This window comes from Phodopus roborovskii, unplaced genomic scaffold (genome assembly GCF_943737965.1).
Source record: "Phodopus roborovskii unplaced genomic scaffold, PHOROB, whole genome shotgun sequence".
Lineage (NCBI taxonomy): Eukaryota > Metazoa > Chordata > Mammalia > Rodentia > Cricetidae > Phodopus > Phodopus roborovskii.
The window spans coordinates 17,804,877-17,829,697 of NW_026126461.1; the positions used below are offsets into that span (position 1 = coordinate 17,804,877).

At 43.2% G+C, this 24,821-nt stretch overlaps 1 protein-coding gene across 1 annotated transcript in view; it reads left to right on the forward strand.

Annotated features, from left to right (window-relative positions):
• Window positions 1-6,336: 6,336 nt before the first annotated feature.
• The window catches only part of Epb41l3 (erythrocyte membrane protein band 4.1 like 3), a 144,267-nt gene continuing 125,782 nt past the window's right edge, over window positions 6,337-24,821 (forward strand). Inside the window, exon 1 of the mRNA XM_051190905.1 lies at window positions 6,337-6,439. Coding sequence (XP_051046862.1) covers window positions 6,385-6,439 — 55 coding nt within the window. The 5' untranslated portion in view covers window positions 6,337-6,384. The remainder of the gene's footprint in view (window positions 6,440-24,821) is intronic.

Here is a 24,821-nt window from a genome sequence, read left to right on the forward strand (position 1 = left end):
CGCTGTGGTTAAAATACCCGGAGAAAGCGGCTCTCGATTCACACAGACACAGTCCATCGTGGCAGAGAAGGCACAGTGACAATTAGTGTTGCATGGCGGCGAGGGTATGCGCCTACCTGTTCATGTCCAAGTCATTGCACAAGAAGCAGAAAGAATACAGGAAGTGATTCAGCAGGGACATCAAGACCCACCTCCCCTGAGAGAACCCCTTCTTTCAGTGAGACCCCCACATTGAACAGTCTCTGCGTTCACTCAAAACGGAGCTACCGGTTGGGGACCAAGTGACCAACACCTTGACCAAATCCTAACAGAGATAAATTGGAGGGGTATAGGAGGTTGGGACATTTACATGGCATCTCACCGTTTGTTCAGGTTTATTGCAACCCTAATGACCAGGTTTTGATGATCAGGGCTGTTTTTTCAGCCATGATAGATTAAAGGTCATCACTCTCAGGGCGAATCTTTACAGGTTGCTGTACGCAAGACAGCCCAAATGACCCTTCCTGAAGCCAAGGGTCATCAATGATTTCAGCTTGAAATAATCAATAGACCAATTTGTCTTATTCTCGGGGATGTCATGGTCATAAGGTCTTTTTTTTTTTTTTTTTTTCATTCCCAATGTTGTCTCCCGCTTTTAACCAAAGTCAGTGCAAATAGGAATGTCTACAAACCCTGAGCAATGCTACACAGGGCAACCTTGCCCAACCTCCCCTCTACAGGGCAGGGCAGCGGAAGATGGTCCTAAGGAAGTAGTAAGCCACACGACAGTTTTGAGATTCCCTTTGGGGAAACCTAAGGAGTGAGTTTACTTAGCATAAAGTGCAAGGGACTCGACTTCCTGCCTTTGCACACCCCACTTCAAAGATAAATAAATAAATGTCAGTGGTGTATGCATGCCGTAGACAAACTTCACACGTTGGTGATGGTTTCTCCAACAGCTAGACTTCAGTGCCCTCTTAACCACAGACTCCAGTCCAGCAAATCGGAAGCTCCAAAAAAAAAAAAAAAAAAAAGGTAAAATGTAACCAAAGCAGCTAGGCCTGTTTACATCCCCTTTTGTTTTACATTTCAGTTTCTGAATGTTCTCTTTAGAACAGTATCAGACAAACATTGGAAGGACAAAAAGACCTTTATATTAATTTCGGGGGGCACTACTGGCCCCTGGAAACAAGGCAGCCATTGACTGATACAGTAAGTGCCCCACAGTCCTGCAATCCAATTTTCTGAGTCATCGTCTGGCAGAGCACTTAGCACAGAGTTCGTTGTTTTTTTTTTGTTTTTTTGTTTTTTTGTTTTTTTGTTTTTTTGTTTTTGTTTTTGTTTTGTTTTGTTTTGTTTTTTCCCTGAAGTCGGCCTCCTCTTTGAAGCACTTTGCCTTTGGTCTTAATTTACTGCAGATTCTCACTTTGAATCAGATGGAATGATTTGATACATGGGGATGTCTCACCACGCATAGCTCTAAGTTGCTTCCAGATGTGTATTAATTGCTCTGGTAAAAATCTTCTCTTTTTGTATCAAACACTGACTGAGCACTTAGGATACCTAACACCTGCCATGGGGTCCTCATCTTTCCTTTAGCCTTTACCTAGCATCTCATTCTGTTCCAGAAAGAATCCTGAAGTGAGTTTTGTTAATGTGTTTTAACCCTTACAACCCAGAAAGACCTGTCGTTCCTCTTTGTGGGTGGAGAAAAGAAGGTTGGAGCCTAACTTTGTAATGCTGTTATCAGTACCCGAGCATTCAAATGAAAGCTAATAAAAATTAGATCGTTTGCTAACAAAACAGTGAAATGCATCACAACCTAGTGAGTGCTGTGGGGATGCGATTATTCCACTTAAAAACATCTGACCCACTGCGGCAAATCTATTCAAAGGTTCTCGAATCTGCCTAACAGATCCACACATACTCCTTCCTTATGGAAGGATATATGTATGTATGTATGTATATGTATGTATATGTATGTATATGTATATATATACATACATATACATGTATGTATATATACATATATATGTGTATATATATATATATATCCAGTTTCTTCTGTGCCTTTATTTCCAATGAAATTATAGTAAAGAGCCTGTGCACCAAAGATTTGGTCAAGATCAGTAACATGCTGGGCAAACCTGTGAAAATTGTTTTTTAGAGCCACGTCTCTTAAAATGCTCACAGCCCATATTTTAAAGGTATTTATTGTCTGGCAAAAGAAAACATGACTTTTCTGTTCTAAGATGTTTTATGAGTAGTCAGAGCTTTGGTGGGATTACCACAGCAGTAGATTCTGTGTTGGTTTTAAATCCTATGAGGCACTTAAATTTGTGGGAGAATTTAAACATGTACGGTGAAAATTGTCACTCGGGTTCTTCGGGCAGCTCAGACAGAGAAAAGTCTCAGAGATCCCACTCACCCTCAAAGGCTCAACTTCTCCCACTCAGAACTAGGGATTTGATAGCTCATTACCCTGGACTTCCGTAGGAGCGCTATTCTGTGCTAAAACCACTTGAGCTACATAAAAACACCAAGGAGCATCTACAGTATTTGGAAAACATTAGTTTTAAGATATACTTAAACATACACCGTTTAACATCATAAAAGTAAGCATCTGTTTAATGCTGAGAGAAATTAAATTGTAGAATCCAGATGTAGTTTGATTCTCTGTGGCAATACACACTTAAATCACGGCTTGCTAACAAGCCTGGAGGCAGCTGCCCAGTGTTGAGTTCTCCACCAGGGTCTTTCCTCTTCTTCCATGTGAAATAAAGAAATGCGCGGAGCATTCAGCCTTGGGTACCTCTCCTTCGGCTGCCTGCTAGCCAGCAGCTATTGTAAACTAGCACTGGACCCCTCTGCTGATATTTTTTTTTCATAAGAAAAGCCAGTCGAGGGACCATGGGGTCCTTCACATTCAGATTTCATTTGGGAGGAAGTTCTTTGTTCTTTACATTTTAAATCTCCATGGATTTTTTTTTTTTATAAGAATGCCAGAAAACCAAAATTTCTGGTTTGAGATAAAACTTCACATCTGTATTCTCTTTTCCTGCATTGTATGTTAAATGTCCAGTTGGAAATGCAGCGTCTTTAGATTAGATTTCTATGCATGAGACCTACATGATATTTGACACGGACGGACTGTGATAAAATACACTGTGTATGCGTTGTGTGTGTGTGTGTGCTGTGTATGTACTTTGCTGTTGTGTGTGTGTGCTCTTTGTTTGTGTGTGTGTATGAACACATCTCTATATATTTGTACATGGATATATGCATGCATGTACATTTACATATGTCTAGTTACATAGTTATATGTGTATGCATCTATACACACACGTGTATGAATACTTACGGAAGTATGTATGCAAACCTCCATGCTTGTTCATGAAGGTCTCTATGTGTATGTGAGTGTTTCTTATGATTTATTTTATTCTTTATGTGCATATGTCTATATTTGTGTGCATGTATGTGGGTGGGTACCCGTGAAGAGCAGAAGAGGGCATCAGATACCCTAGAGCTGGGGTTATGAGCCAAAGTGGGGGCTGGGGACCAAACTCCGGTCGTCTGAAAGAGCAGCAAGTTCTCCTGACTTTCAGTCTATCCTCCCATCTCCATCATCTAAACGTTTCTACACATGTGTTTGTATGTGCACATGGGGATGTACTTATATCTGTATGTATGAGTGGTATGCAAAGGGTCTACATATGTGTTTGTAGAGAGACAGACACACACACACACAAACAAAATTTTCCTCATTTGAGTTGATATTTTCAGCTATTTCTCTACAGTGATAAAATAACTACTTTATGTGTCTTTACATATATGTGTGAATATGTATCAGCACATATATGCATCTATACTCAGGAGTCTATACTCATATGTACATATTAGTGCTTATATGTGCACGTTTGTGTATCTGTACAGGAGAGTGTATGTGCATATCTATACATGTGTCTACCCACGAATAGGGTTGCGTGTCTACACGTGTGAGATATTAAGAGCCTGAATAATCGAGCAAGAGGAAAGATGTGGCAAAAAAAAAAAAAAAAAACCTCTCCCATCTTTCATCACAACTGTATGGCTTTGGGAAAATTTCTTAATCTCCTTCACTTTAATCACCCCATCGTCAAACTGAAATAAGAATACTCATGCCCCATAGGTCCTTCTAGTGATGGTCACATTCAATACATCTTTGGTGTAAGCAACTAAAAGTTTTAGCCACTATATTACCATTTGATCGACACATCTAGCCCTCACGTCCCGAAGAAGCTGAGACCCGGCGGCTGTGATGTCCTCTTGAGTGCTGTTGGTGCGAGTCGGTCCAAGGGTTCTATTCTAGCCTGGTCTCTCTATTGTCCAACAGTGTCTGTATAGACATGCCAACACTTCTAACTGTGCCTCACCAGCCACAAGCAAATGGAATAGTGCGTGTTTGCTGCTCTTGTGTGTCGTGTTGGGAAAGGAAGTCTGCAGGCAGCCCAGAGCTTGGGGTCTGTAGACTGGAACTTGAACTCTGACAATATCAGCATCCATGTATGGATGCCTGACAGGTTTTTGGCTGATTTATTTTTTTATAATGCTTCTGAGGTTGTTTTTAGGAGCTCAGATATACAACATTGGAATTCCAGTGGTCTTTGGTCAATGTAACAACCTCATCCGTGTTTCCTCTATATGTTTTATCCCATTATTGATTAGACAATTCCAGTAATGTAGTAAGCGCTGAAAACACTTTCCGAAACAAAACCTAGAAATTTGACAATAACCTTGACAATGCCCTACGTTTGGCCAACCCCTCATCCCATTCCCTGTCTACACCTGACAGGACATATTTGTTCAACCTATTTGTCTAACCTATATTTTATTTTTACACTCTACTGACATTCATTGCTATTCTGAAAAAGGAATTTTAAACTTTCACTGTTTTAGACTTTTAAAACAGACATTCCGTTGGTTTTAACCTCTGGATACTTTCTGGTGTGAATTTTTATCTATATTGTGGTATGTGTGCTAAATCTGTTTGCTCTTATATGTTTCCTACTCCTGTCCATACGTTGTAAGTAAACATACGTTGTTTACTTACAGCCTCTAATTTTGGTGGGTGTTTTGAGGATGGTACTGTGAGCTGTTTCAATGTCCTTATAACTGTGGTTCCTGATGCCCTGGTCTGAGAAGGTGTCTTGGATCAAGTAGAGTCGTCTAACAAAGTATCTAAATGTTCAGCTTTGCTCTGCAGCCTTAATTAGGTCATTGTTAGATCTTCTTCCAAGGCTTGGAATTGTTACAGTTCTTTAGTGTTTGTTAATTGATGTTTGTAAATTGGAGTTTTAATTTCTATCATTCAATGCAATTATCCCCTGTTGGCATTTGAATTTATATTCCTCTTATGATCGATGGCACTGATCACCTCTTGTCACATGTGTGGGCTAGTCATTCCACTATCATGGAATGTCTGTTCCTGCCTTTCATTATTTTGTAGCTGAGTTGAACTTTTCTTACTGGTTTTTCTTTGTTTGTTTGTTTGTTTGTTTGTTTTGAGCATGGGCCATGTCACTTGACTGTCCTGAGATAGTTTCTTCATCCATTAAAGATGGAATGATAATATGTTTGTCCATAAGGTTGACTTTAAATTAGTGTTTGCAGTTGGTACTTTACATTCTTCTATAGAGCATTCTAGACACCAAAACATTACTTCTTCCTTGTGGAGTGGGCTCTGCCCCCTCCCAAAGAAGCCACCCATCAATGAGTTGTTTCTGTTAGAATTTTGCCCTAACTGGCTGTTTGCCAGTGTGTGGTGTATTTCTGGAGTATTATACTTTAGGGCTGAAGCCAATTAGATACACTCAGACCTACTTGGAGAAGATATGAGGAAACTGATTGAAAAGAAAAGATGAAATAAAGGGCAAGCATGGATGTAATTATCCCTTTGACTTAACAGCCTGCCTATAGACCTTTCGGTGTGTGTATTTATGAAAATTGGGAAATAAAAGGATTTTGACAGTAGACCCAAGAAAACTGAAAAACTGATGCCAGACAGCAGATTCTATGTTGATGCCTAGAAGCCAGGGTCACGGGGAGACGTAGACGCTTCAGGTTTTCCGTGTCTCCCTCCTAGAGTCCTCCTTCCACAGCATTTTGGAGAACATTGCACAGTCATGCAGGTCCGCTACTCTGGGAACCCAGGGAGAAAACAGGAGCAGAATCCCAAGGACATCCCCAAATGCTACGCAGTCACTGCTTCTGGCTCCTGGCTCGCTTTTTGAGAGTTGCATTCAAGGGAAGGATTTAGAAGGCACAGTAAGAACGTTGCTTTTACTGCCGGGAGTTGTCTGTGTATTCCTAGAAGAGTGGGAGCTGTGTGCGGATGCCACACTTGACATTGCTACACTGCGACACAGCATGCCTTCCTTCATCTGTCTGTATCTGTGCTCAAAGTCTCTCTTGGGCTTCGGGGGTAAGTTCTCTCTCTCTCTCTCTTTCTTTTTCCATTGCTAAGATGAATGTATACCTGTGCGAAGGGATGGCGGTTAGGAATTATAATTGTAATTAGAACCTGAATGTAATGAGCTATTAAGCAAATGAACACATGGATTCTAGGGGACGTGTAACAGTTATTCTTAACGAATAACAGTCTTAAGATGTTTGTTCCCTGTGACTTTGCTCTGATAACCGTCCTTGTGTTTGTCAGAGTTTGGTAGGGAAATTTGGGGATGAGGGGCATGAAACTTAGCCACAATGTCATCTCACCTTCCTTTGTGGTTGTTGTTTGTATGTTCTTGCTTTGTTTGTTTGTTTTGGGTTTTTTGTTTTTATTTTTGTCCTCCTTTGTACCCTGTTTGACCCATTTGGCTAGGAATCCTCTGCTCTGGGGAAACATGTCCAAATAGTCTGGAAACAGCTCTGAGTTGTGAAGGCAGCTTGCAGTGTAGGAGTTCTTAAGAGGGACGTTTGAGCTGTCTCCAGGACAAGAGTGCTGTCCACTTGGCCTTCGTCTTTGCCGTTCACAAGTTGTGGCTCATTTTATTCTCTGCCAGGAGTTAAACGCAGGGCTAGTGCCGTGGGCTTTAAGTTTACTTTGTACGCAGTTGCAGAAACAACGGATAACCCAGCTTCATGATGCACAGATCGTGATTCTATAAGCCACAAAGGATAGTGCTGCCTTTAAATCCAACTTAGCTATTTCAGAAAGAGATAGCCTTGTGCCTGGGTCTCTTAGGAGGCATTGGCCTTTGTGTGGTCCCTGGAATAGTGGGTGTTGTCAACAATGCCTGGGGTCAGAAGTGACCGGTGAACAGTTTTATAGAGGAGGAGCAGAAACTCGGTCAACTTGGGAACCTCTCTTAATGAGGCCTTCAATCTTTCCATCTGTTTCACAAGGGTTCTCAATGTCTTAGAAGTAGAATTTCCTGTTGCTTTACATGCTTCATCCCAAGGGGCATAGACAGTGGATGCAGATGCAAAGGGACCCAACCCCCTTCCTGCCAACTACTCTCTCTCTCTCTCTCTCTCTCTCTCTCTCTCTCTCTCTCTCTCTCTCTCAAGTTTCAAAAACAAAGCAATACACTGAGAAAGTCTCACAGAGTTTAACATTTTAAGTATTCCTACTTTTGTAGCACATCCCATTTTCCTTTACTATGTCTAACTATGAAGTATTTCTGAATGAATTTAAATGAATCCAGACATTCTTTTTTGTGTGTGTGTGTGTGTGTGGAATCATTTAAAAAAATATTTTCAGACATTCTTTTTTTTTTGTGGAATCATTTAAAAAAATAATACTTTCAAACTAGCAGTTATAGGGGTAGGGGATGAACCTTTCTTCCCAGGGCTGCAATTCAAGATTTAGGTGATAATAGTAGTTTTGCATTGTTATCAACAAAACTACATCATACCTAGTTCACATAGTGACGTTCTCAGGTGTCGTGCAAATTGTATCTGTCAGGATCTTAAATGTCATCTTGCGATTTAATGCAAAATGTTCTAGGCTTGCATTTTCATGCCTTTCCTTAGCGGTGACCCCGTCTAAGGAATGTAGTCGCAAACATTCCTCTCTGTGACCAAATGAGATTTCCCTGTCCTTCCCTGATATATCTCCCAACGACTTTTGCTACTTACTAGAGAACTACGATCGCTTTTCGCATACCACATGATGTCATGTAGCTTAGGTTAACTCTAACCTTCAAGGCATGCCTGTGCACTGGAGACATTCTCTGATGCAGAAACGTATAGCAACAGTAAGTAGACAACTGGCAACATGGCGTCTGCTTATTTTTCCAGGAGTCTGATGGACTAGCAGTTCAGAAAGGGCCAGTGACTCCAAGGACATTGGTCTGCATAAGAGTAAAACGATTAAACTTGAGAGGAATAGACAGATCTCTTTGGGTGATTCTTATCCATGAACATACTTTCCTGTGAGTAGGAATTATTTCCATTGGTAAGAATTACTCCATGTATGGCCTTAGTTTAGAAATAACTTAGCTGGGACTTGAGGGTCCGTGTTTCTAGAGCATTTGGAGGAAGAAGAGCACAGTTACTTTTCAGTGATAAAATTTAGGGACACATCCTTGCAGTGGCTGGTAGAGATGGAGGGCCAACAATCAGGGGTTTCTTCCAAACCAATAAGAAATGTGATTCTAACTCAAGGTGTCTTATTTTTATTGAAGTTAATTTGGAAGAGCTAAACATTTGGGCCAGGGCTTATAAACATTCTTTCAAATGAATCGCCACTAAAATCTAGGGTGTTATCCAAACTGGAAACTAACCCTTATGATGCACCATACCAAAATGCCATTTACTACTCTGAGCAATGAATCCTTAGGAGTTTGTTACAGAATCATGAACTGGGGGGTGTTATGCAAATTGTAATCGCTGTTTTTCCCATCTTGAAATAGAGAAGGGAGGCTCTAGATTGCTTTATGTTACCTTTCTAATAAGCAGACATATACACATCAAAATGGAATTGAGTATGATGCTAATTGATGCGCCCTGGTGAGGGCAGTTAGAACCAATGATGGTTTCTAATGCTTAGAATATTTTCAGAAATGTCCACAACTACTTCCCTTATAGCCAATGCTTCATAATGCCACAGGCTGTTCCCTTTAACCTTCAAAGTAGCCCGGTGTAATAGAGGAGCCTGTTACAAAGCAATGTGCATAGTTATATATATGAATTATATATATATATATATATATATATATGAGTCCATGTATAATGGACTCATATCCAGAAAAAAAAGTCTCTAAATACTTGGCATTGGAGGAAAAAAAAGACACAGACATTTATACAATGAAACCAATTTTATTTCGAAGATTACAAAAGTTTGATGGGAAATGCTGATAGAGTTACTTTCCATGACATTGGTTTGCTCCTTAACCTCTGACATCACTGGCCACATCTTGTTGCCAGGCAACAGGAGAGAAATAAAACCTGTATAACAGAAGTTCCAAACATAAGAACTGGAAGGCTGGATTTTAAGAATTTAAAAGCAATTTTTTTTTTCTTCATGTACCTAATCTATTCATTATAAGTCTATACAATTCATAAGTCTCTGAGCCACTGAAATGAAATACCTTCAATATCTAGAAAAAAATGATGATTATCTTATTCCAAATGCCAAATTCTAGGAAATGATAAATGCCACCGAATAACGGAGAACTGTTATAATGCCTATGCATAGAGCATGCCCTCTTAGCTATGGGAAAAGCTGGATGAAGTCAGAGCCTTTGTGTTCTTAGTACATTTTTTTTTTTTTACAAGAATCGCTATTGGATGCAGAGTATGGAGAAGGTGATTTAAAAGGAAGCAGACAGACATAATTAGGAAGCGGTCCCTAATAGATGAGACAAGAGTGGGCACAGAATGCCTATAAGAATCAAAGCTGCCTGTCGCCTTTTTACAATGTAGAAAGCTACTCCCATCTCCAGATCCGGAAAGCATCCTGGATTGTCCCCACATACAAGAATCATCACATCTGTGGCTTAGTGGGCTAAAGTAGCTGTCACAAGGAATTGGAGGTCACCCTAAGCTGTCTTCTAAGACACTTAAAAAAAAAAAAAGAACAGTTATAACCGACAAAATAAAGTATGTTCCATTTCAAGATTCACAGTTGTGCTGTGTACTTTGGAAATCTTGCATTATTTATAGCTAACGGTGAAATTAGGATTGGTTACAAGCTCTGCTAGGCAGATGGTGAAACCCAAGCGTTTGCAGAGGTGACTTTTTTACTACTATGAGTATATCTGTTTCTCTTCCAGCTTGACCTCCCCCATGCCTTCTGCCCGCTTCTGCGCTCTCCTTCATACCCCAGCCCCAGAGAGCCCGTATCATCTAGTATGGAAAAATCATAAGGAAACTAATTATTTTGTACACTAACTTACAAATTGATTTCAATGCACAGTAAGTTGAAGCTTCGCATGTAAATATAATTATACTTATAATAAGCTCTATTGGAGAAATCTGTCTTGAACTGAAATTAGAGATGTCACCTACGCATCCGCTACTTACAGACATTGAATGCTTAACCACAGAAAACTGCCCAGTCTTAGGAAATGCAGAAAGATGCGTTCACCTCTACAGAAGGGAAATTCCTGCATCTGAGATTTCTGTAAGGTGCTGAAATCCTTGTAAGGCCATTTGTCACCAAGGAAGCCACGATTGTACGCCTCTTGTCCCTCAAGTTTACGAGGGCACTCATTCACAAGGGACATCTCCAGTTAGGGAGAATCCTTTTTGTAGTATATGCCTCAGCAACACTTTAATTGTTCACGAACCCTGCAGACTCATAATCACTGTTTTTTTGTCATGTGCATAGCAGCGAGAATAATCCCGAGTTAAAAGGTGGATGGTTGGTACTAAGAACTTGATTAGCCCTATGTGGTGTGTAGTGTGATACTTGCTAAAACTGAGCTCATCAGCCCACACCTCCTTAGGCTTCAAACAGCTGACTGAAAACACTCTGTTTACCAGAGCCCGGCCGCCGTCACGTCACTGTTTTATTTCAGTCGTTTCTGTAGATGACCCCCACATCAGAAGGACCTGACTCTGAGTTTTCCAGATGGGCAAATTTCTTTCAGAACGATACGCTGTCCTGTTGGAAGGAATACTGCAGGGTCACGTCTACAGACTGTATTCGAGGTATATTTTGCAAACTTGGACTTGGCACGTGTGCCCCAGGAGGCTCCATACGCAGTACCAAAGCAAGCCTCACAGGACTCTTTGATCTGCAGCGTGTTGTTTAGTTTCTGTTTGAAAGGCTCATCTAACCCAGCCTGGCCCTAGTTATGCCATGTAGCTGAGTTTCTACCCTCCTGGAGTCTCTGGAGTTTCTTGTCCTGCCAGGTTCTGCCACCCTTCTCAGCCCCAAAGAAACACACGGATGCTGTATTAATTATAAAACTGTTGGCCGAAGGCTAGGGCTTCTCACTGGCTAGCTCTCCCTTAACTATTAACCCATTTCTATTAATCTAAGTATTTCCACATGGTCTCATCTTACCAGGGAAGGGTCCAGACCTGCTACTCCGTCCTCTGTTCATGGCATCTCCTTCTGGCTGACTCTCTACCTTCCTTTCGCAGCATTCTACTCATGTCCTAGCCCTGCCTATCGTCCTGCCTCTATTGGCCAAATAGTGTTTTATTCATCAACCAAGAAGAGAAACATGTATGCAGAAGAACATCCCCCACCATGAATTTTTTGAATATGTGCAGCAAGGGAGATGCCTTGGGGAGCCTTCTGCAGCTCCATTAGTTAGTCTCTCCTTCTGTTGACAAATAATCAGCACCACTCACAGATGGCTTGCGTCTAATCAGGACTCGCTTGTGCCCTGTGGGGCCCCTGGCAAATGTGGGTATCCCTCTGGGAAAACCAGAGCCATGCTTTACATTTAGTGTTCAAAAACATCTCTGGTGCATCCTTTGCTTTTTCTCCTACCACGTGCACACACACACACACACACACACACACACACACACACTTTAAAACCATCCTGGAGAGTTGGTAGGAGTCAAAATGTGGGTGAGAAGGGAAGGTTTAGTTTAGGGACAGGGACTCAACAAGCTACCCAAGCTGAATTATTTGAACTGATGCTGTAGCCCAGAATAGCCTCAGACTTGTGATCCTCCTGCCGGAGCCTTGTGAGCAGCTAGGATGAGAGACCCTTCTCCACCAGTTCTGGTGGGTGCCTCAGTTTATTTAACTCACATCCACCTCTCAACCCGTTGGACTGGAATTTCTCAGATGGAGTCTGTAAGAATAGTTTTTCCAGCAGCCTGGACCCACTGTGGTGCCAGGCACAAATAACACACAGAAACTCTGTATTTGATATTATGCTGTTGGCCAGTTACTAGTTTCTTATCGGCTAGCTCTGTCTTAATTATTAACCCATTTCTATTAATCTAAGTGTTTCCACGTGGTCTCATCTTACTGAGGAGTAGGCCAGGACCTCTAGTCTCCCCAGTCTCTACATGCTGACTCCTCCCTACTACTTCCTATTTCCTCCTTGTCTCCTAGTCCCGCCTATCTTGCTTTCCTATTGGCCAACAGTGCTTTATTCATTAACCAGTATGAGAAACATATTTACAGAATGACATCTCCCATCAGAGGTTTAAAAATTTAATTGCAACTTCATATCACACCCAGGCGTTAAATTTTTCTTATGAGAAAGCCAGGCACAATTGTGAATGGCTATAATGCTGGGATTTGGGAGGCTGAGGCAGAAGGATTGCTGCAGGTTTGAAGCCACCCCTGGATATTCACAGCCTAGCCCTGTGTCAAAAGAGTTCTGATAGGATCTGTTACCATCCCTTCGCCAGCTTAAACTCTGGTGACAGATTTGTCGTGTGACCACAGAAGGCAGTAAGCTCCCTGCTCTGCCCCCAACATGAAATCTTGGCATTCACCTTGTCAAATGCGGAGTGTAGCATATTCCAATCAAGTCTCAAAGCCTGCCATTTAATTTCCTTTCAAGAACATTCCTGATCAACGTACCTGAACAAATGCAGACTTTGGGGCTGCACAGAAGGGTATAGCCGGCGCCTGCTGAGGCCTTTACAAGTTTTGGGTTCTGGTAGCATCACGCCCCTCCTTAGATGAACTTTGTTCTTCACCTGAGGCTTCGAAATGAGCTCAATAGTCAGTTGTCTCTCCCTTCAAAGTGAATTAGGTTCATAAAGTGAAACAGCTATCAAGTTCATGGAGCTGCCAAGATTGTTTAGGCAGCATCTGTGCCTTGGGAGGGAGATTCTCCTTTGAAATGAACTTGAAAGTGAGGCCCGAGCTCTTCCTTCCTGAGCAAGTAAGTCTAGAGCTGTGCAGAGGAGTGGGTGATGGCTGTTCTCCACCCATCGCTCTCCAGGCTGTAGCTATATACGCCATCAATCAAGGGAATCCATCTAATATTAGGTATCACTTTAATTGTCTTTGTGCTACTTCCCTTTTTATATCGTCTTTCCATAGAAACGCCTTAAATTGTTCCCAGCGCTTTTGTAACTCAAAGCTACAGAAAATTCCAGTCCAGTAAGAGAATTAAAGCAGAACCCATGAAAAGTGATACTGTGTCAGGAAAGAACATTTTTGGACAAGATCGATGGAGATTCTCATATTTTCATACCTGCATGGCATCCTTATTTGAGCTAGAGAGCAAAATAGGATATTACCATAATATCATGTGATATTATGGTAATATACTATTATTGTAGAGTACATAAACAAAAATACTAAATATAATAACTGAGGTTATAATATAAATGCCAGATAGGTAAAGAGAGGTAGGGAGATGATGGGTTGTTATATAGGAGATGAATGGAAAGATAGATTTAGATGGATAGACAGACATTTTCTGTGGTCACATTACTGCTAATGTGAGATATAGAGAGCATTTTTCTTTGGTTAAGCATGCATGTCTGTGATGTTAGTTAGCACCTGGGGGCGGGGGTTGAGGTCACACACTGAGGACCAGGCTTGCAAGGGCTATACAGCATTGCCCAATCTCAAAAAAAAGAAAAAGAAAAGAAAAGAAAGAAAGAAAGAAAGAAAATATGAAAAGAAACGAAACATGCCAAAACCTGGAAAAATATTTTATTGGAACCTGTACAAAGAATCCGAGACAGCAGCAATTAAATCTTCAAAAATGTTTGTCAAACCTTCGTAGGTGTCTTTCGGGAAGTAGAAAGAAAATCCTGCATGACTGATGTCAGCTGGAAGATCTCCTTATGCCAAATGGCTGTGGCTTTACGAACTTTCATGACCACCGGTTTGTTTACAGCGTGGTCATCTGTAACTCAGGGGTCATTTTCCCTTCAAAAGACTATTTTAGTGGCTGACATCCCAGATGGGAGGGGGGAGAAAAGCCTTTTAAATCTGTGACATGCTTGAAATAGGGGCAGACTGCATGACCTCAGTCATGGCACGCTCCCTTCTTTCTGCGGTTGGGATTTCTGCCTTCACTGTTCTATCTAGCGGCTACTGAGTTAGCGGTGTCCTCGGAGTCCCAACACAAGGTCCCTCTAGTAGCTCTTGTACTTACACTTATTTTAGTGTCCATAATTCTTTCTTTGCATAACATGACTGTTCTTGGGGAGGGCAATTTCTTTCTCTACCCATTAGTAGGTAGGGCTTCCGATAAGATCAAGTTTAATGGCACAAGAAAATATTTCCTCTATTTTCTTGGCCTGCAACCTTGTTGTAGAATGTTATAAAGCTATGGCCATGCGTTCTGGAAACTACCAAGTCTTCCATGCTTATTCACATCCTGAAGGGCTCACACCACATGGTTCCTTTCCCAGGGTTTGCAGGAATGGTCCTAGGAGCTTTCCATTAACCTCGGGCACAGTAGTATTGGCAAAGACAGCACTCTTAATCTTAAGAAAGCAAACAAAAACCCTCATACTTAATATGGAGTCCAATTAAATTAAATTACCCTACCAATATCAAAGATCTAGCTCCCTTGCGAATTACAAATGCCCTCTTATGACCTCCTACAGATAATTGCTGTAAATAAAAGTTAATGTTTCTACATAGATCTTAATAGCGATGCCTAACTTACATTTGTGGATTCATCGTTTTTCTGTTGCTGTGAAGAGACACCATGACTAAGGCATTTTATAAAAAGAAGCGTCTGATTGGGGGTTTGCTTACAGTTTCAGACGGCGAGTCCGGGATTACTCTGGCAAGGGGCATGGACGCAGACAGCCAGGCATGGTGTAGGGGCTCTAACTGAGAGCTTACATCCGGATCTTTAAGTTGGAGGGAGAAAGTGGGACCAGCATGGGCTTTTACAACCACAAAGGCCCACCCCCCCCCCCCCGTGACACACCTCCTCCAGCAAGGCCACGCCTCCTAATCCTTGCCCAACAGTTTCCCCAGGCAGGGCCTTGCAGTGAAATATGTGAGCTTGTGGGGCCCTTGTCATTCAACCCCTCCCCCCCCCGACAGAGGTCAGAAGCAGCTGGATGAACTCCATGAACATCGTTCCCAGGCAGCCCCATAAAGAGGATGCCCAAGCCCGACACCTACTAGGTGTCCTGTTGCTCAAAACCTCTTCTGAAGCTAACTTCTGAGTTTCTTCTGGAAGTAGTAGCTCATCAAACTATCCAAAGAATTTAGTTGTTTTGTTATAGTTAAAACTCAGGCATATTCGTTTTGGTTTTGTATTGGTTGGTTGTTTGCTGTTGTTACTTCAGGTTTTTCTTTTGATGGATGCCAAAGAGCTATGACCATGCCTATCATTCTGTTTCTTTATCCTGGTGGTAAACCATTTCGGCTTTCTCTCTCGAAAAGAAAAAGTTAATCCATCTTCGATACGGACTGTATATTTGGTATACTTGTGCTGCGTAGTCTCTAGAAAAATTCGCAAGTAAATAAATACCTTAAACACTGCTTTGGCAGTCAGTTACTGTGATGGTGCACACAGTACTTGGGAAACTGAGGCAGGATGATCGCCAGTGTTGGGCCAGCCTGGGATATGAATTAATTCTAGGCTAGCCTAATCTACACAAGATCTTGTCATGGCTGCGGGGCTGGAGAAATGGGTTGGGACAGGCTCACATTGCTGCCCATTGTCTCAAGCTGGTTTCATGTCACTCCCGGAGTCCCCAAGCAGACGCATTTCCCGGCACTTTGCCTCTTTTTTCTCAACATAAAAATAACCAAGTCAGCAGCCACAGCGGACGAGCCGCCTGAGTGGTGTCTTCTCAGCAATTTCTCCTGGAAAGTGGAGTTTATCGGTGCAGCATACCTCAGGGAGGCTGAGAGCCCACGCCCTTCACACTGTCAAATATAAGCTTCTACAGGAGCTTCCTGCCCAATGTCCTGTGGTCCAGGTCCATGGAAGTGAAACAGGAAAGGGAGACCCACTATCCTGCCACAGAGGGAAGAGTCCGAGGCTTACGAATGTGTACAGCTTTGTGTGGCATTTACAGCCTAAGGCTTGCCGTGGGAGTTATTTTAGTTAACCCTCTCTATCGTCTTGAACCACCACGTCTAGTCGATGAGATGGACAACAAGAACACAGGAATCCCGGCCTGGGTGAGAGCATCATCTTTGCAACCAGAGAACTCACTCATGTGAGGGGAAGCCGCACGGGAGACCAGAGGGTTAGGTACGGATAGACCCGGGGTGTTCTGGGTAAAGTGGATATGCTAAGGGGACCCAGGAGAATGAAGTTATAGGATGACACTTGTCTTAGTTGGGGTCACTGTCGCTGCGATAAAACACCATGCCCAAGATCAAGTTGGGGTGGAGAAGGTTTGTCCTATCTTATAAATCCAGGTAACATCCCATCATTGAAAGAAGTCAGGACGAGAAATCAAACAGGGTGAGAACCCAGAGGCAGGAGCTGATGCAGAGGCCGTGGAGGGTGCTTCTCATTGGCTTGCTGCTCATGGCTCGCTCAGCCTGCTTTCTTACACAACCCTGGACCAGCATCCCTACCCACAATGACCTGGGGGGGAGGGGGCCTTCCCACATCAATCGCTCATTTAAAAAAATGCCCCGCAGTCTTGTGTACAGCCAGATCTTACAGAAGCATTTTCTCAGCTACTGAGCTCCTCTTCCCACATGACTCCAGTGTGTGTCAAGGTTAGGGTTAGCCAGCACAGCACTGAGCTTCAAGCCTGCATGGCCCAGGATCCGGATCGCTGGCTTTACCTGGTAACGTGAGGACCTCTCTATCATCAGGTAGCCAGCACAGCACTGAGCTTCAAGCCTGCATACCCCAGGATCCGGATCGCTGGCTTTACCTGGTAGCGTGAGGACCTCTCTATCATCAGGTAGCCAGCACAGCACTGAGCTTCAAGCCTGCATGGCCCAGGATCCGGATCGCTGGCTTTACCTGGTAGCGTGAGGACCTCTCTATCATCAGGTAGCCAGCACAGCACTGAGCTTCAAGCCTGCATGGCCCAGGATCCGGATCGCTGGCTTTACCTGGTAGCTCTCACCCTTTCAAGCACACAGCTTGAGGACCACTCTCTTTTATCATCAATGTACTATGTTTATTACACTAGAGAATACTAGTGTGAGCAAGTCCTTACAGAGTTAGCCGTCTATCGGTACCGACATGGATGACACCAGGCTGCCATCTTCCACCGCCTTTGAAACATGTTGGTTGTAAACAGTAGAAGGTCACTACCCGTGTATGTTCGCCCAGGACGTGATGCCATTGTGAGGAGTCTCCTTTTAGACTAAAAGCCTGGGGATCAGAACACAGATGCAGGAATGGCCTGGCGGTGTTTGGGAGAACTCTCAGAATCGCATGGGAAGAGAGCAGAACCTTGGAGCCTGAAGTGACAGCATCTACCTTGGATCTTTTTTGGGGGGCATGCCAAGAACAATGGAAGGAAGCGAGCCCTTTCATGGACGCCCTTGGGATGAGCGGTCTGTGAGGACAAACGGTGGGTGGCAGTTTCTTTCGCTTCAGCGGCCTCTTTTAAAAGTGTGAACTGCTTGGTCATTGCTAAATCTTTATAGGTATCGCCATGGCAACCATTGATATGAAAACTAATATTAGCCAGGACACGTCTGCCTCAGGTGATCTGATATTTTCCACTGCTGTGACCATCTCCATGGTTTGTGGACATGAGCCAAGAGGGTCCTCTCAGATCCTGTCATACTGTCTTTCATCCTGAGGAGATAAGTGCTTGTCAAATGCCCCCGGTGTTACAGAATGGCTCGGTGGCATCTGCTCAGGGTGGCTACACGTTCATGACGTCAGATCTGCTCACCTCTGCATGCACAGCAGAGAAGCCTGCTGTCTCACCTGAGCAGGGTGTGGGATAAGGATGGGTTACTTGGTGGGGTGACTGGGTGGAAGCTATGTATAGTAGCTCCCTTTTATCCTCAGCTTCACTTGTAAGGGTTAGGTCACCCCCAGTTAATATGTATAGGGTGAGTACAGGACAATACGTTATCTTGTGAGAAAGAGGTGAACAGGCTATAGTAACACGTTGTGACAGTATATTCTTATACTTTAGTTTTATTGTTATTAATCTTGTACTGTCTAATGTGGAAATTACATCTTGCCATAGTTATATCTACAGGGAAAAGTAGCATATATTGGGTTTGGTATGAGCACAGGCTGCAGTGTGTATCATATGTAACTCTCACAGCTAAATAGATGCTTCCTGCATGTCCCATGTAGCTCTGTACACCTTTGAATCACATGCCCACTATTCCCATTGTATTTAACTTCTTCCTTTCAAATCTTCTTGTGTCTCATCTCAGTCCTGGGCATCACATCTCCTCAATTCTGTATTTTCCAGTCCTATCATCACCTCCCTCATAGACGCCCACATTTTATAATCATGTGTCCCATTCATTCATTCATTGATCCATCCATCCATCCATCCATCCAGTCAACAATGTGCTGAGAACTTATGTGTTAGTGACCCTCTCCTCACTGTTACAGAACACTTCGAGCCAGCAAAGGAAGAAAAGTTTCTTTGGGCCCCAGGTTTTCAGAGGTTCTGGTTTGTGGTCAGCTAGCTTTATTGTTTCAGACTTGTGAGGAGAAAATGAACATCAGTGTGTGTGTGTGTGTGTGTGTGTGTGTGTGTGTGTGTGTGTGTGTGTTTGAGAGAGAGAGAGGGAGAAAGGAAGAGAGAGAAAGAAATCTAGAAAGAAAGGAAGAGAGAGGAAAGAGAGAGAGAGAGAGAGAGAGAGAGAGAGAGAGAGAGAAATAGTAGAGCAAGCTGCTCATTCACCGTGGTCAGATAGTAACAAGAGAAAAGAAATATCCAGGGCCTCAACAAACCCTTCAAAGGCGAATTCAAGCCCCCAGTAACCTACCTCCTCTCCACCATGGCCACATCAAAGCTTCCACCACTTCCAAGCTAGTGACTAAGCCTTTCTTTACCACATGTGCCTTTGGGGTACACAAATCAAGCCACAGGCACTGCCTCGTTCCTTTAGGTGTCAGGGCCACCTGGAAACGGAGGCCTTCATCTTTGTGAGGCTTACACCAGCACGGGGGATGGAGAGAGAAAGCAAACATGACAATAAGGCATATTAGGTGGCTAAAGAAATAGGTGATGCATGGAGTAGGGAGTTGGGGGTGATATGGAAGCCAGGGAGATGATAAGATGCAAGGGGGCCCATATGTACTCGGTTGCCCTTCTACCCATGGCGAAGGAACTAAAGGGAAGGGTGTACCATCCTTTTAAAGACAATACCCCCAGAGACCTGAAGATGTCCATTAGGCCTTACTTCTTAAAGTCTTTATCAAGCTGGAGACAATGTCTTTGCCGCATGGACCTTTGTGACTCGTATGATGCAAACTCGATGTCTCGTGGCATATTGTTTGTTGAAAGGCCAGAAGTAGGTGGGCGTCGGGGAGCACTGGATTGTCAGAGAGAACAGTTTATAAATCATAGGCCCGAGTTGTCAGGAACTGACAGAGACAGAAGTTGCCAGGGTGAGGCAGGGGAATGTGGTTGATGAGTTTGGTCCAGAGTAGTGTGTAATGGGTAGAAGGCACACATGCATGCCCTGGACGTTTTGAAGGGCTTGTAACAAATGAGTGGCATACACTTGGAGCCCCAGGATAGCAAGACAGATGAACATATTCTATTCTAACTAAACAGAAAGTGTAAGGAATGGCTCAAGGGAGGGATGATCCTGAGAAAAGTCTAAATCCGAAGCCCACAGATCCTACACACCCTCTAATATCCCACCCATCAGCCATAATGGCAGTCATGAGAGTGGAACATGGTATGTGTATGCTGGTCGGATTTTAACAATCGTACAATTTAGGGACCAATGTCGTGATGCCTCAGAAGAATCCAGTACAAAGCCTTCCTTGTTTTCCATTCTGGGTATCTGTGCCTTGGCTTCAAAGGCAAGATCACACACAGCCACCCGTGTTCACTTGGGTGAGCCTGGCTGAGAGATAAATAGGTCTTGCAAGGGAGAGCAGACCAGAGCAGACTGGTTGGAGGATCTGAGCGGTCCTTCTCTGGGGAGAGGAGGTGGGAGCTATTATAGCCTCACAGAGGAAAGCTGTACAGCGTAGTGGCAAATGTACCACAATCTAGAATAGGCAAAGTTTGCAATGTTTTCTCCAAACAATGTGTGCCTGTATCTTTATGGACTCCGAATCCAAATTATTACCACAAACGGCGTGTGAGTCTAGGTAAACCCGTTTCCTGGGTGACAGACTTGTGAAGTCTCATCTCTGAATTGGATAGTGCTGTATACATGATCTTGCCCAAACACCTTGTAGACAGAGTCCCTTGGAGCATCAATGGGTACTGTCCGGTGTCCTCTGCAATGGCAAAGCAGTGGGACACAGGGCTCTCAAGACAGCCTGGTTACATTACAACAGGGACTTATTCACTGTGCTAACTGCTAATTCTTGATACCGACTGAATGAGGAAAGGCATTGCTGACACCAGCATAGACCTGCCATGTTGTCTAACTTAGACCTCAATTCCTAATACTCATGTGTCCTTTCATTAAACCAAACTGTGCTTTAAATTGATGCACAAATGAGAACTTTACAAGCGTGCTGATGTAAACTCGTCAATAATATTTTCTGAAAATTCCGTGTGTAGCATCTGATCAGTCTACTTCGGTCACTTCGGTGAGGAAATGCCTCTTGGGGTCCATTAAGCCAAAATGTATTAATTTGGGCAAATCTACCTTTTGGGTTTAAGTTGGTCAGATGTCCAGACTTCACCCAAACTGGCAGAAATTAGTCCTCTATTATAACCCACCTCAAAGTGGAACACCCTGACAATTGTGTAAAGATGTTTTGTGTGCTGGGAAATTAAGGTCAGGGATGTACCCTTATTGCAACGTTCAATAAATGGCCTTCTAATGCAATCATCGCTGGTGCTGGGAACAGAGCAATCTTTCCTTGTTATTTATTGCTGTACTTACAGCTAATGAACTGTTGTTGCAGGCTGATGCATCCAAGGACAAGATCCAAGCAATATGTCTTCTGCAAAATGTGAACTGACTGTGCTGTGTGTTGTGGGACTAGCTCACCTCTGGGTTAATGAGGCTGCTCCAGTCCAGCTTCTGTGCACGCATGCATGTGGGTGTGCGTGTGTGCGTGCATGTGTGTGTGTATGTGTGTGTAAAGCTCTTCTTATACTCTGTGCTCTTTTGTGTTTGTGTGAAACATGTCACCCATGGACGATGGGCATCAACTGGGTACCTAGATCAATGGCTGTCCAGATTAAGTGAGTTATAATTACACTGGGGAAATTGTTACCCCATGTTTCCTGATTTTCTTAGTCTGGGCCTCTACCCAGAAAAAAAAATCATTATTGATGAGCACTTGAAGTGAATCTGATATAAATGATGTAAATGTGTTTGTTTCTGAGACAGAAACAGCTTAGGAAGCAGTTTGCACACAACCTACCTTTGGAAACTTCACATGTCTTTCCAATGTCTACCATGTACAGACAAGTCAGCCGTGAATATTGGGGCACAACCCTAGTACTCATCTTGATCAGGGCAGTGGCAATTGCTGTGGCTGTTTTCAAACGCCTTTCACCGATCATATGGATTGATTTCAAGACATTGTGCACAACCTGGTCACTGATTCGTAGAGGGTTCTAGAAGTTGTGGGCTTTGATGAAATCATATTTTCAGGGTGGGCCCACACTAGACAAGATCAAGTCAGTGAGAAGAATAAAGGGAAAAGCAAGCACTGGACAACAGGAATCGATTAAAAGCAAAGGCCACCGTGTCCTTTTTGAGCCACCGTGTCCTTTTTGAGCCACCGTCGCAGACTTGCCTAAAGGGGGCAATGTAAACCTGGAGATCGCTGGCAAGTCAGCAAGCCAGCTTCAGAATGCCCTTTGCCTTCATTCCTCACACCTCTGTTAACTCTTGAAAGCCACTGGAAGGAAATGTAATTGTCGCTCAGGAACACTGACAACCTTAGAAGAGATGCCAGGCTTGCTGGTGTTTACTGTGTCTTGCATGGAGGATAGGAATAGATAAAAATGTTAAGCACCCCGGAGCAGCTTAACGGAAGTTGTCTGTTCAGTAGTTGAATTTGGTTATATCACCCATTACCCACTTCCGTTCTTCATCTGTTTACCTTGATCAGAGAACTCCCAAGAATAAGACATTCTTGTGTGCATTTATTTTATTTGGAAATTGAATGAAATTTCACATTCCCAACTCCCATCATTTATGTTTTACAATTCCATTTTTTTGATATTATACACAAAACTCCCAGATAGAAAACATTTATAATGGGTTCCTATTTTTTTTATTGACGGGAAGAATAACATGATTAAATGTTTCAACTCTGTGCAGAATGGGGTGTTAGAATTGTTCAAAATTACTCCGTTGAAAGGTACTGAGACCCGATTCTAAAATTTAGTAGAAATAAAGTTTTGAAAGACTATGTTTTGATAAAGCGAAACACAATGTGTACCGGCCTGGTTTGGCGTTTGTAAGAGTGTGGAGGGAGAGGGGACACGTAAGAAATTCTACTGGACAGGAGTGGCTCCCCTTAATGATGTGCTAACTTGTCAAAACTCATTCCTTTGCAAGTGCTCACGTTTTCTGTAGTTACTGGTGGTTTTCAAATCGAATCTTATGCCTGTGCCGTGCATCTATTTAGCCCCTAAAATGATGAATAGACACCCAGGATGGAGACAGCAGCTGGAAGCCTTAATGAGCTATAAGCTTAACACTATTCTGAGAACCTAGACACTCTTTAAATGAATTCTTATTTCAGAAGGAGACGCTTGTTGCTTTTGAATTATGCATTCACCCCTGTATCTCTTATTTACGGTCTCCATAATGCTGTGGCTTAAGATGTGTCTTCATTTCAGGGATTTGATATGCAATTCAGGTGCCTGGCATTCCTCTGAGCATAAAACAGGTCTCGACTGGTTGCTGAGAAGGCTGTTAACATGTTGCTAAACCTGCAGCTTAGACTGAACAAACGAGGTATATATGCCTAATGGAATAACACGTCCAGGGGTTGGTGCAACATCGGTATTCCTTTAGTCTGCAAGTTTGGAACATCTTCAGATTGGACTACTAGTCAGATTCACTTTTTTTTTTTTTTTTCTGTTGTCTTGTTGATGAAGCTGGCAAATGTTGTCAAGGCAACCTGAAAATTCTGTTTACCTGCCTTGGTTATCAAGTTGGAGCAATCACTGTTGTTCAGGCAGCAGAGGGCTGTGGGTGCCATCGGATCAGCCGTATGCAACTGCTTAGGTGTGGAGGAGCTTCATGGGGATTCCTGCCTCTTCACATTGTAACTCCAGTGTCACACCTTGGACAGAAATCTGCATGGCTGGTGGCCTTCAGTGATACACTGCATGCCCAATAGAGCAATTATAGGAAACGTAGAAATAACATTAGTGTTGCAGTGTAATCTTGAATGTGTAGGAGGAGAGAGCAGAACGGGTAACCTAAGATCTAAGCCGGGACGTTGGGATGTTTCCCCACATTTTGCAGATTCTTTTTTGTTGCATTTGCATAATGTTCCATGCAATGCCGTCTATACAAACCTGAATTCTTGTGTAAAATGGCCACTATCTTTGGGACATCGTGTTACATGGTGGTTGTGTTGTGTACCTCAGTTAGAAACAGACCACAACACTACTTTTCTGGGACTTGCTGGAAAAGCATGGTGGGCTTTGCATTACCGCAGTATACGGACTTCTCTGAGGCCCACACTGCCTTATTTGTAATAGTGACAGGGGTGCATGAAGAAGCTGAATGTAACCAAGCAAGCAAGCAAATCTAACTGTGATTATTATCATCACTCACCTTTACTTTGTACGATTTCCCCCCTCTCCTTTCTATGTGCAAGAGTTGTATATTTTATTTCCCAGTGAGACGTAGATGGACTTTTTACACCTTACTTTTACTCAGGTATTGGGATGGGATATGTTGTGTGTGTGTGTGTGTGTGTGTGCGCGCGCGCGCGGCGTGCATGCGTGTGCACATGGACTTGTGTGCATGTGCTCATGCTTGTGGAGGTCAGGGGACAGGTGTTCCTCCTTAGGTGCTGCCATCTACCTTGGTTTTTGAGGCAGGGTCTTTCATAGGCCTGGGACTTGGCATTATTGCAGGCTGTCTCTCTAGCAAGCCCAGGGATCCACCCATGTCCACCATCAAAGTGCTGACATTACAGCCATGTGGTGCTATGTGGCTCTTTCATGGGGTTCTGAGTGGCCTAACTTGGGCACCCATGCTCCCAAGGCAGGCCCTGAGCTATCTCCTCAGTCCATGGTGTCTTTTGGATTTTATAGAATCCTAGAGTTATGGAAGCATAAGGGATTTTGAAAACAAAGCCTGTTGTTTTCTACATAAGGAGACAGAACCCTAGGTATAAAGAGACAGCGTAGTCCGTTATTCTACATCTATTATT